Source organism: Mauremys mutica, chromosome 23 (genome assembly GCF_020497125.1).
Source record: "Mauremys mutica isolate MM-2020 ecotype Southern chromosome 23, ASM2049712v1, whole genome shotgun sequence".
NCBI classification, from domain to species: domain Eukaryota; kingdom Metazoa; phylum Chordata; order Testudines; family Geoemydidae; genus Mauremys; species Mauremys mutica.
Window position 1 is genome coordinate 13954017 of NC_059094.1, and position 12889 is coordinate 13966905.

A 12889-nucleotide genomic window follows, 5' to 3' on the forward strand; every position below is an offset into this window, starting at 1 on the left:
TTTAAAATATTTGATCCCCACAGCACCCCTGAGAGGTAGGGATCATTGCTATTTTGCTGATAAAGAACTGAGGCACAGAAGGTATGTCCACGTGGGGATAAAAGCCTTGGAGCCCGAGTCAGCTGCCCCGGACCAGCTGCAGGATTTTTATCCCCATGATGATGTAGACATACGCCAGAGGCTCAGGCTCAGAAATCAGTGGGAGCTAGATGCCAACAAGCCTATGAGGATCTGGGCTCATGCATAGTGCTCTAACCACTGCACCATCCTCCTTTCACCTCCCACTCCGGAAGCACTGAGAGTTCTTGGACACTAGTTCATCTTCATTACAGGACGTTAGCTGCATTTGCAAATAAATTTAGTTGAAATAAGAGTATTCTCTAAAAGGCTGAATGGACGTAAAGCAGAAGCCTTCCAAGCATGTCAGTCCACAACTAGGGAAGAGGGTGCAAGTGACAGCTGGAGCGTGTTGTACCAAAGTATTCTTTAGTAGTTCAAGAACAAATCAATATATGCTCCATGCACAGCATTCCACCAAGAGATTTGCCTGGGAATTTGCAAACTCCATCTTTGTATTCATGGGAGAAACTTAATGCCTCGAATAGGCCTTTCCTCTCTTACTACTGTAATCCTATGTGTTTGTTTCTTCAGTTACATGCTACATCCAACAGCCTCTGATATCAAAACAACCAAACATCTACCTTGTATTTTTAAACCTTTTTACGGTTTTACCTATTTAACAAATACACATGACACAGTCAAACAAGACAGACTAATACAGATACAGCATAATAACAAGAAGTAATAAAAATATTAAAATGGTGTCGTTTGCAAGCTCTATTACTACAGCATAGGCTCCGCAGTGTAGCCATAGTAAGTAAGTAAGTGGCGTAATAAGCGTCCCCTGCCTATGCTGTCCTAGAAATTTTTGCCACTGTAGGAATGCCGCTTCCTTGAACACATTGCGGGGGGGGGGGGGGGTTGTCAGGATGGTTAATTGGGCAGGGGTGTTTTGTTTTTATACTCCAGCCTGACATAGGCTCCGTCACAGACATAGGCTATGTGCGTGTACAACCCCTAGCACAAACAGCACCCAGCTCTCAGCTGGGACCTGTAAGTACAATATAAATAATCAATTCACGAGTAAGTCGGGCAAATAACTTTGCAGAAAAGTGAGTATACGTTGAACACACTCCTCTAACAGATATAATCGACCACTCCCACGGTATCAGCTGCTAAACTACGGGCTAACCTGGGTGAAAAAAATGTTTCTCAAAAGTTGCTTTTGTTTTGCAGGTGTTCAGCACCCCCCCAGATCAGATGTTTTACAAAGACAAGCAATATTAGCACACAGGGGAAATAGAATCACAGACAGGTCAACGCTGAATCAGTACCAGAGCTAGGAGTAGGACTCAGGGCTTCTCTCCTATCCACAGTTGTCCTAAATCTACCTGAACTAACAGTTTAGCCAGTGCAGAGCTTGCAGACAGAAGCAGCACTTTGGCTGTGTTTTTACTGCAGGGAAGATTCAATTGCCCTTACAGTGCCTGTGAGCAAACACTCCTTGATACTGCTGGCTGTTTCCCTTGGGAAGTGGGCTGCGGTGGGACCCCCACGGCCGGCCAGTGCTTTGGACAGTCAGTTGCTCTGCTGTGCCATTACTAGAGCCAAGAGGGAGGGGCAGCAGGAACAGCAGAGCTGGGCGGAACACCGAGGTGATTTACAAGGACTCGCCCCGCCCATTATGCAAATCATAGTCCCCTGGTTGGGGGTCCGCTCGCCGGGGGTGGGGCCATCCGCTGCAGACGGGATATAAGGCGGTGGGGGAACAATGCACCCGAGTCTCAACTCGGTTGCTGCGATCGTGGGAAGCGGCCCCGGGGGTGCAGGCTGCAGCCAGAGCGAGCCGCCCGCTTGGCGCAAGAGCAGGACGCGGGGGAAAGGTGATTCCAGGGGGTGGGGCCCTGGGGCTGATTTACCGCCCGCCCCCCATTCAGGGGCTGTAGTTGGGTGACCCTGGGAAACTTGGAGGCAGCGCGGTTCCCCCCAGCGCCTCTGCCCTGCTCCACGCCGGGTAGTGGGGACCGACCCGTTTGTAACTTACGCGCCCCACGTGCGTGGGGGGCCGCTGGACGGCGGGTGAGTGGGAGCAGCTCCGCGCGTGGGGGTCTCCGATTTAGGGCTTGGGGGTCTCTAGTGGGCGCGGTCCCTGTGTGTGTGTTGGGGCGGTTGGGACCCCTTGGTGGGCGCGTTCAGTGGGGATGTGATCACTCATGGGAAGATGCCGCGAACGCCCCGTAATGAGAGTTTTGGAGGGGCGTGGGGTGGCCACGGTTCAGAGGCTGACCTGAGGTTGGGGTGTTTAACCGCCTGGCTTGGGGCGGGGGGGGCTTATCTCTTCTCCCCCTCCACACCCCCTCCCGATGCTGACACTGCGCTTTGGGATCCCCAGGCGGCCCCCTCCAGAGATGGAGTTCGACTCTTACCAGCATTACTTCTATGACCATGACTCCGAGGAGGATTTCTACCGATCCACCGCCCCCAGCGAAGACATCTGGAAGAAATTCGAGCTGGTGCCCACTCCCCCCATGTCGCCCCTGTGCAGCGCGGGGGCGAAAGCCTGTTGCCCCGGGGCAGGGGAAAGGTCCGACTGGCTCTCCCACTGCTGCCTGGCCGGGGAGGAGCCGGAGTATCTGATCGACACCGGGGAGATCTTCGGGAACCTGAGCGCCTTCGTTCTCCAGGACTGCATGTGGAGCGGCTTCTCCGCCCGGGAGAGGCTGGAGAAAGCGATGACCGAGAAACTCTCCACGGGCACGCAAAGGGTTAATCCGCACAAGCCCTCCTTTGCCCAGGACTTCGGGTTCAACAACTCGGTGAGCGAGTGCGTGGATCCTGCTGCCGTCTTCCCCTGCCCCCTGGCTGAGAACAAACACCCCCCTGCCTCCGGGCCCGAGCGGCAATGCGATTCTGGTAAGGGATTAAAAAAAACCCCACGAGCCCCCTTGCTTTAAATCAAGGTGTGGGCTGGTCCCAGCAACCCCGTGAACTTTCTGCTTTCTCCAGCCCTGCAAACCCGCCGTGCTGGTGGCTCTCCCGTTTACACATGTGTTGGTAAACAGTCTGGGAACGGCTCTCTGGAAGCCCAGCCTCCTTTTGTTGTGACTCCAAGCTCGTGGAAAGCCCACGGACGAGAACAAAGGGAAGCTGAACGGTCTCTTCCCCTCTAGGATTTTTGCTTGGGGGAAACCCCTGCACATTGCAGGGAGGGGGTGACCCTGGAGGGACCTCAGATTCCAGAAATCTGCTGGCTTTTTTTTTTTTTTTTTAATCTTTCCCTCCTGCTAGGAGACGGCGCTGGGTTCCTCTGGGGAACCGCTCTCTGAGCCTGGAAGCTGCATGGGGAAGTTTGCAGCTTGCTTTAGATCCTCTTGTAATGCTTTCCATCGCAGCCATATTGCTGTCCTTTCGGCTTGATTTACAGCACCCAGCCTGAGGTTTCAGCTGATCAGACAGTTTTCCCCTTTGCAGCCTGGCAAGGAAAGTCTGTCTCCGATGGCCTCCTAGGACAAAAGGCAAAATCTCTTTATGGGCTTTGACCGTCACAAAACAATTGTTTATGTCTCTGGGGACATCCCTGGTTGGTGTGTGTGTGTGGGGGGGAGAGGCTCGCTACCAAGCAACTAGATGCATCTCCTAATATCTTTGTAGCACCCTAGCGCTGCCTCTGCGAAAGGGCCCTGTCTCCTGGGTCCTATCCAGTCTCAGGAAAACTGGTGTAAATACTAGACTGAAAGTGAAAAGTGATCAAGGGGATGGTGTCAAGCCACCAAAACGAAGTGTGAGCCTTGATCTGTAGGGTTGGAAGTTTAATACATGCTATTCAATTTTGTTTTTAAAGCCCTTGTCTTAAATTTGTCACTTAATGGCAGGCAAAAATCCTCCCAAATCAGCTAATTTTTTTTGTGTGGCTCCTATAAATGACCAGATGGAGGAGGTGTGATTTCAATACACCTAAACTCCAGGCAAGATTTAAATGACTGCCCTCTGAAACGAAGGTGGGGGGGGGGGGTGACGGAAGTACTGACACAGCCTTGGGGTGCAGGGCTAGACACCTCATTATCTTGACCTCAATACTAGAGTCTGACTGAGTCAGGGATGAGTAATTTGGTTATGACTCATTCCAGGGATGAGGCTGTCTGGGCCAAGCAGCACCTTTTAGGACTAAGATTTAATTACATTAGGATGATGGAGATAGTAAGGAGGCTGCAGGCTCTAAAAGGCTTAATCTCAATTAGTGGGGGGGGACGGGGGACGACGACTGCATTCATTAGTTCTACTTTAATCTTGCTACTTCGCTGACCTGCCCTTTAGCTGATCTGAATCCAGGCCCCTTGGGCACATGCTCCTGGCCACATGGTCCCAGAACAAAAAGCAACAGATTGTAGCAAACAATGAGGGGGGCCTCGCTGAGTGACTCGAGCATTGGCCAATGAGAGATGGGTAACTTTGCGGCGGCAACATTCCAAGCGCCTGCTGAGGCAGCCAATGGCCAGCTGGCTGGGAGGAGGGGCCCAGCCAGTCAGATTTTTTTTTTTATTAATGGGGAAAGGATACTATTGTCCGCACAATGGAAGTTTGTGACAAAAAAGGGCATAAACAGTGTACGGTACAAAGCAACCAGGAAATAGCTGTGTGTGTGTGTGTGTGTGTGTGTGTGTGTGTGTGTGTGTGTGTGTGACACACCTAAAACAATAAAACCACGGTAGCGAATTCTAGACTGCTGATCACCCAGTGGTGCAAGACCCCTGAAGGATAATCTCTCTAGCATTAGGAGACAATGTGGTCTAAGGTGGTGAGCAGAGGATTGGGACACGAGCCCTGGGTCCCAGCCTCTCTTCTGACTTAACAATCTACTGGCATGATGAGTGTTGCCAGAGTTCAAAAAGAGGCAGACCTCCGCCGTCTGCTAGCCTAGCGCTTCGCTCTGTGTTGAGGGTCTTATTCATTGACTAGCTGCGTGACCGTGGGCAAGTGTATTAAACAGCTCTGCCTCGGTTTCCCCCAACTGTAAAATGGAGGCAATGCCCGTCTTGGTGCAGTGTTTTGATTGCGTGAGAGGCATTGCTAATGCAAAGTGTTGCTAAGCCAGTCGGAACGCCATGCCCAAGGGATATGTGCTTGCTTTTGAGCTTTCCAATCTCTTGGGGAACGACCGAGTGTCTTTGGAGAGTGGCAGGGAGTGAATTGATAGTAGCCGCTATAATTCAGGGGTGGCTCGAGTGGAGTTTTAAAGAGTTGGGTCTGTTTCTCTGTGTTTACAGCTTTGATAACCTTTCCCCTCAGACCCTTTAAGGCTGAACGTGTTTGGAGGTGGTGAGGGGAGGAATGTTAAATGGTGGATGGCTTAGAGGTTCATTGAACCTGATGGCAAAATGTCCCCCCTCCCCCACTGTGAGAGGGGAGGATTGTCTCCTCCCCCCCAGCTGAATGGGGAGAGGAGAATACCAGGGTGGGGGGTGAATAGGATTTATAACTTGTGAAAAGTAACAAGTCACTAAAGTGCGAAGCTGCAGTGAACAGGAACAAAGGGCAACTCAGCCCCCAGATCCCTCATTTACAATTCCAATGGGCCATGAAAGAGCCCGACAAGCAGGAGCAAGGGGAAGATCTTTATCCTTCAACTCTGTCCCCAGCCAGCTAAGGCTCTTGCTGCCCTCCTTTCTGCTGGGGGAGGTGAGGACTGGTGCAGCTGTAGGAGCTGGGGGAGCAGGAATTTCTTGCCTGTTGGGTCTTTGTTCTTAATGAGTGTTGCCCATGGTGTGTAAGGGAAACACTAAAAAAATCCACATCCCAGGGCGCAGAGCCTGAGGCTAAGGAGAGAAATCTCAGTCCTATGACTGAGATTAGGTGATGTGGGAAAGACCAACTCAATCAGAATTGTTTTATGCAATGCACTGGGATCCATGCAATAGGATCCTCTTCCTGATGAGTGTAACCTAGCTGGGTGACTGTCTAATCTCCAGAACGTAAAGAGGTACTGGAGCACCATGCACCAGGTATGGTGCTGGGCATGTCACTGCCCCATTGTAAGAGGCTGGGCAAGGGATAGCTGAAAGGAGTAGTTGAATGATTCCAAGTGATGGGTTGTTTTGCTTGCGTCTATTTTGAACAGAGGGTGAAGAGATTGATGTGGTGACAGTGGAGAAGAGACAATCGCTCAGCGTGAGGAAGCCGGTCACCATCACCGTGCGAGCAGACCCCCTGGACCCCTGCATGAAACACTTCCACATCTCCATCCATCAGCAACAGCACAACTACGCTGCCCGCTCTCCACCAGACCCCTGCTCCCAGGAGGAGGCCTCAGAGAAGGAGATCAAGGAGGAGCCCCTGAGCAGCCCAGAGCAAGCCACAGAGAGCTCATCGCCCGAGCCTTGCCTGCTGAAACCCGGGAGCGCCCCAAGCTCAGATAGCGAGGACATGGCCAAGAGGAAAAACCACAACTACTTAGAACGCAAGCGGCGAAATGATCTCCGCTCACGCTTCCTGGCACTGAGGGATCAGGTCCCCGGTCTGGCTAACTGTCCCAAAACCCCCAAAGTGGTGATCCTGAGCAAAGCTTCGGAGTACCTGCAGTCGCTAGTTAATGCAGAGAGGAGGATGGCTGCAGAGAAGAGGCAGCTGAAGTTGAGACAGCATCAGCTGCTGAAACGAATCGCCCATCTCAAGGGACGTTAGCTACCAAAAACTTGACACCTTTCCAATATTGATTTGCACATTTTTGGTTATTGTGAACCCTCCAAACTACAGATCCCAGAATGCACTGCAGCCAGCGCACACAAATATGGCTTGCATTCTAGGAAATTTAAACTGTGTGCGGGGGGGTGGGTTCTTTGTCTCCCTTATTCACGTCTGGTCTCGGGTTCCTTCTTTAACAGAGCAGGGAGTTGCCAACTGTGGGCTGAGTTAACTCTTATCCTTTGGGGACGCTGGTAGGTTGGCACCGGAATAATGTAGACACTGGATTTTGCAAGACACTTGGGCTGAAATTGTCAAACGTGACCGTTGAGTTCTGGGTGTCTCATTTTGAGGGTGTCCAACTTGAAGCACCTGCGTCCTGACTGCCAGAGCTGCTGAGCACCTGAACAGAGATGTGGAACAACGCCGGCTGAGGCCCACAGGAGCTGCCTCAGTGCCTCTGAACTTCAGGCTTCAGGTGCCTGAAATTGGGCACTTACAAATTGAGGCCCTTTTCCAAACTAGGGGCCTGAGTGGACAACCCAAACCTAGAGATGGCAGGATCCTCAGTCAGACAGAGAGGACCTGTCACTGAATCCAGCTATTCTGTGGATTTACTTTCATACACACACAGTTTTAGGTGGATTGTTAACATGGCTGGTGCTGCCATGGACCTATTAAGTTTGACCCAACTTCTGTCGTTCCACCCAACCCCAGCACTGCTTCCCCTGGTGTGGTGCTCTTCCACCGTCCCTTCCCTGACCCATCCTCGGGGTTCGTACTGGCCCGCCTCCCCAACCACCACCCTTCACAACATCCCCCATCCTATTCTGCAGCAGGGGGGACTGAGCCCATGTACCCAACACATCCCCTCCAGAAGAAGTCCATTGAATTCCTAAGTGGCTCCTGCTCCACTGCAACTGAGTCGAGAGAATCTAGGCCAGGGTGTTCAGATCCAGAATACAAGGGGGTTGCAATCTGGTGGTCCAGTTTGGGTCCATCTCTCTAGAAGCAGTGACAGCTGGGGAACGCCTAGAAATGCGTTGGGAGAGCTTTTCTCTAGGGGCCAGGGCTGCTGTTAAAGATCCTTTTTCTCCCAGGGGTGGGATGATGCCTGGATAAACTCCTATCCCTGGAGAAGAACCGAGACTGACATGGACTGTACCTCACTTTCTTACCACTTTACACAGTAGCTTGTCTTGAGGGTTGTGTTCTAGAAACTGCTGCTGTAACTGCCTGAGTCTTATACTGGAGGACCCTTTTTTTAATACTGTATTTTTGTACAACTTTTTTGAAGAGTATTGTTAAAGATTTGTCTTTTTGTAAACCTTTTTGGGGGGAGTGTGTGCATTGTCCCTGCTGCAGCGTGGAGAGTATGTGTTGGGGGGGGAAATGCCTTTCTAGGAGAGTCCAGGTCCTATGTTCTGATTTACTGTTGGGAATTAAGTGGGAGATTCTGGGGTGGGGGATGTTATCTGGGGCCCAGTTCCTCAAGCAGTATAATGGGCTATTGAATGGGGTTTTCCCCTCTCTCTCAGAGGATGAGGGTGAAAATTACTCTGTGTGGCTGACTTCCCGTATTCCTCAAAAGCAGACTCCTAAGAGCGATGCTGCTTCAGATCCCAGGTGTAGCCCAGGACTGATGACAAGGGCTGATCGAATTGTTGCCTGGAGCTACTTTGTCTTTACTAGGTGGGTAGAAGCCACCTCTTAGAAGGGATCTGTTCAGGACTCAGCCTCTGTTTGCTGACCTGCAGCGACCCTCCCTGAATTGCGTTTGTTCAGCTGGCCAAGTGTCTTCTCTCACCTCCTCACAAATCTCCCTCTTCTGTGAATACTAACCAGTTGATGCAGGGGATGTGGGGAGGGGAGTAGGACCGGTGGCCTTCATCTCCCTTGGCACTGATGGGGCTGACCCTCGACTTTGCAGCAGAGACACACAGAGCAGCCGGTGAGCTGTCTGCCTCCTAACTGACCTATTGAGAAACTTTAGAGTTAACACTGTGGTCGGATTTAGCACTTTCTTCATTACCTCACACTTCATAAATAAATAAGTTACAAAGACAGACTGGGTTGGCTTTTTCCATAGAGTTGTTCCCTGGGTGCCTGTTTCCAGGGGGGTAACTGCCATTGCAGCTGCCCTAACTAACTAACTTGTCCAGCTTTGAGTCTTTGTGGGGGCCCTGGAGAAGGGTGCAGTGGCATCGCTATTGCATGAGCGGTTAAGATGAGCCATAAACTATGCACAAAGCTAAGGAGGGCTGCTGGGTCAATAGGACTTTCACCTACAGCCCTTCCCTCTGCTGTTGGAGAAGGGCCACCATATCTCACTCGCAAAGCTTTGCCTTTATAGGAAGGGTCGTGTGCTGTCTTCTGGCCATTTGGCCATATCCCTGAACGGCAGGATCAAAACATCAGCACAGGCACTGTTACTGTGCCTGAGCTATCCCAGGCAAGTAACAGTCACTGAGCACGGTTATAGGACAGATGTGTGTCTAGAGAATTATCACAGCTGTTAGATCCCCAAATGCCCCTGGGGAAGGCTTGGATGATGGCTTGGGGGAGGGGGGGTGCAGAAATGAGAGTGCAAGATATTTAGAACCAAACAGTAGGATATTTTCCTTTAAGCAGCACATAAGCTCCTGCGAGCAAGACTAGTCCCTTTGTGTAGGCATTCTCATGAAATGTGGAATGGCTACAGCAGTGGGTCCTGGGAAACAAATCACCTAGATTCATTTCTCTTTAAGTGGTTTTATTGAGGAAGAGGGGCTGAGAGCTGAGTTCCTCTAATGAGGGACTCGATGTAATTTTAAACTCTTCTAATGGTGCTACAGAGCAGTCAGCATGTGGAATTCACTGCCCCTGAAGGTCGTCAAGATGAATATGATGATGAATTGTCAGTGAGTAACTAGAGGAAAGCTCAGACGGAGAATGAAATTGCTTGCTCGGGTGGGAGGGGGGCTAGACTTCCCTTTAGGGGCTACCAGAGAATTCCCTACATCCCCATATGCAGAGTTTGCAATATTTTTTTTTTACCTTAATTTGAAGCATATTTATTACCCATTAACAATTCCAGGTTATTGGTTTTAACTCCTTCTGGAGGCAAAATCCTGTACTAAATGCAATGGAGCGCAGGCATCGTGTTACTGCTAAGGCAGTCTCTAGAATGGGGCTAAAATACCATTTAAAGAGAGGTTTAGTTGTCTGAATGAAGCAAAAGCAGCAAAGAGTCCTGTGGCACCTTATAGACTAACAGACGTTTGGGAGCATGAGCTTTCGTGGGTGAATACCCACTTAGTCAGATGCAAGTCTTTTAAAGAATGATTAATCAATGCTCCATGGTTCTTTTGGTTCCTGAAATAGCTGCCATGTTTTACATTTCTGTTGTGTGTTGCATCAGATGAGGTCGAAGCATTGTACAGACACTGGAGTGCAACTTAGAATACTCTGCTGTGACTTCTAATGGTCACACAGCCAAACTGGGAGTCAAACCCAGGTGTTCTGACTCCTAATACCTTGCTCTCACCTCTACACAAAACACTTGTGGTAAAGAATATAGGTTCAAAGTGTCTAGATTTATTGTGCCAGGAGGGCAGGGTGGGGAGGAATAGATGCACTCTTCAATGCAGCAGTAGGGGTTGAGTTGATCCTCTCTTATTCGTCCAGTCTGCTTGTCCCAGAGCATGACAAGAAAAAGATGGAAGGTGGGATTTGTACATGAATATCCATGAGTTAGCACAAGTTTAATTGCAAGTCAATGGGACGTGTGCTGCTAAGCCATTTAGGCACCTAACTCTGATTGATTTCAGTGGCAGTTAGGAGCCTAAATACCGTTGAGGATCTGGGTTTTAAATGCCCTTGAAAATCTCACCCAGAGACTCCATTTAGTTCAGTTTAGCGGTTGGATTGTACACAGGCAAAAAACAATTTCTGGAGACATCTCTGTAAAGTTGCGCACTGAGTTGGCTTGGAAGCATAAGTGCTGGAACTAAGGGTGCTGGGTGGGACTGTCGCACGTCCTGGCTTGAAGTAGTAATAAGCCAAATACATGGTCTCTGCCTTCAGGAGCTCTCCCAGCGCTGCAGGTACTCCACCTCCCTGTGGGGATTAGCTTACAGTGCTGGGAGCCGCACTCCCAGCGCTGGGGCACTGTTTACACTGGCGCTTTGCAGTGCTGTAACTTGCGCTCAGGGGGGTGTTTTTTCACACCCCTGAGGGAGAAAGTTGCAGTGCTGTAAAGCACCAGTGTAGCCAAGGCCTGAGCTAGGTCTGGCTAGGGATAAGTCTGAGCATATTAAAAAAAAATTAGGTTTGCATAAAATACTCAGACCAAATCATAACCCACTGTTGAAGAGGATGGTTAGTGGAGTAAGCCTCGTCTTTGAAATAGACCCATTGGAAGCACAGGTTAAAAATACATCAGGATTAAATAAACCTGACATCTACCCAAAGCAGACAAATCGAATAAAGTGTGCATGGATGTGTGCATCTCTTGAATGAGACTTTCTGTGTGTACATTAAAGATGCCAGGGTATTTTTATAAGGATGGTGTTTTACGCTGTTAAAATTACTTACAGAGAGGTTTTTAAAGGGCTTTCTGCTATTTTGGGGGGAGGGCGGGCGGGCAGAGGCTTAATGACAGAAGGTATGAAAGATATTTAAATGAAACAAACAGGGCTATTTGTGTTTGGAAGTTACAAGTTCTTCTGGGATCAGTCAATTTGAAATCTAGTCAATTTCAAAACCAAGTTAAAAGTAGCTTTCGATGTTACACCTGTCCCTGAAGCTTCCTGCCATTTTTTGTCACTTTTCAAGTACAGCTTCCTATCTTTAAACATGCGTTTTCTAGTATTACTACATGAAGGACCCAGGGAAACTGACAGTACAAGGTAAATATTGAAACTGACTATACACACAGTGCTGCCAAAAGCACATAAACAAAGGGAAAGCATATTTCCCCCTCTAATCTCCTTCAGCAATCAGACTCTCAGATGTTAGCTGTAATAATAGTAAACAGTTTCAGATAAAAGCCAATTTTTTAAGTTCACATTGTCCTGTTAACACCAAGCCTTTTTTTGGGGGGGTCACCCCATTTCATATTGCATGTATTCTACCATTCCATGGACCATGCATTACTCTGCGACTGTAACTTTTACTACACTCTTGCAAAATTCTTCTTGTACAGGGTGAGTAATTTGTTCTGGGTGAGTAAAGAATCATGTTTTTTCTATTCTTATCATGCTGAAGGGTGGTAGTGGTGGTGGTGTTTGTGCCTGGGTTGGTAAAGTTTGTGACAGTTTGGCAAGCCTGCTATAATCTCATCTCCTCCAATGATATGTCTCCTTGCTGCCTCTAGCTTTCCCTGTTGCTATGCCAAAAGATGTATGTTGCTAGGATAAGAGCCATTTTCTCTCCCTCTTCCGTATCTGTTGCTGCAGTAGAAGTCACAGAACCCCCTCTGTTACCTTGGTAACAGTCTCCTCCTACTGTCTCCCTGGTAACAGTCTCCCCCATCTTTTTCTTCCCTCTTCTCTCTGTTGCTACAGTAACAGTTGCCTGCTCCCCATCTCTCCCTGTTGTTGCTTTAGTTCTTTATCACTCTGTAGGGAATGCGCTCAGTCACCATAGTAACATTCTCCCTCTTTCCTCTGTTGCTATGGTAACCTTCTCCCTCTCCCCCAGTCCACCTCTCTTCTACCCCTCCGCTTCTCTGTTGCTACAGTACCAGGGCCCCCCCATAACAGCCTAAAGGAAGATCCCTGTAGTCAGCTCCCAAGGGGCTTAGCTCTCGCACTGCCAGGGCTTTACAGCGATGAGGGTGAAGCTCCGGGGCGGGCGCTGGTTTCTAGGGATGGGACATGTCTGGGTGATCGTTAGCCGGGGTACGGTCGGGCTCGCTCCGGCTCCGGGGCCCGTTTGTGCCAGGCTCTGCACAAACGGGCCCTGCCCCCAAGAGCAGTGGAAGCAGATGGAGCAATTGCTTAAGGTCCCCAGCAGCTCAAGGGGGTGTGTGTGTGTGGGGGGGGGGGGGATATATTCCTGTGTGGGGCCCCTAGGGTGACCAGATGTCCCGATGTAATAGGGACAGTCCTGATATTTGGGGCTTTTTCTTATAGAGAGGCCTATTCCCTGTCCCGCTTGTTCACACTTG

The 12889-nt window shown here is 49.8% G+C and overlaps 1 protein-coding gene across 1 annotated transcript; it reads left to right on the top strand.

Annotated features, from left to right (window-relative positions):
• The first annotated feature begins 1811 nt into the window (after positions 1-1811).
• MYCL (MYCL proto-oncogene, bHLH transcription factor) lies at positions 1812-9411 on the top strand. Its single transcript, XM_044998095.1, has 3 exons — positions 1812-1943; positions 2453-2973; positions 6176-9411. Exons 2-3 carry the CDS (start codon positions 2469-2471, stop codon positions 6736-6738), a joined length of 1068 nt encoding a protein of 355 aa, XP_044854030.1. The 5' UTR covers positions 1812-1943; positions 2453-2468; the 3' UTR covers positions 6739-9411.
• Positions 9412-12889: the final 3478 nt, after the last annotated feature.

Coding starts and splice junctions, on each gene's coding strand:
- MYCL (XM_044998095.1), top strand. CDS start 2,469: ATGGAGTTCGACTCTTACCAGCATTACTTCTATGACCATGACTCCGAG. Junction 2,974..6,175: donor CGAGCGGCAATGCGATTCTG/GTAAGGGATTAA, acceptor TATTTTGAACAG/AGGGTGAAGAGATTGATGTG.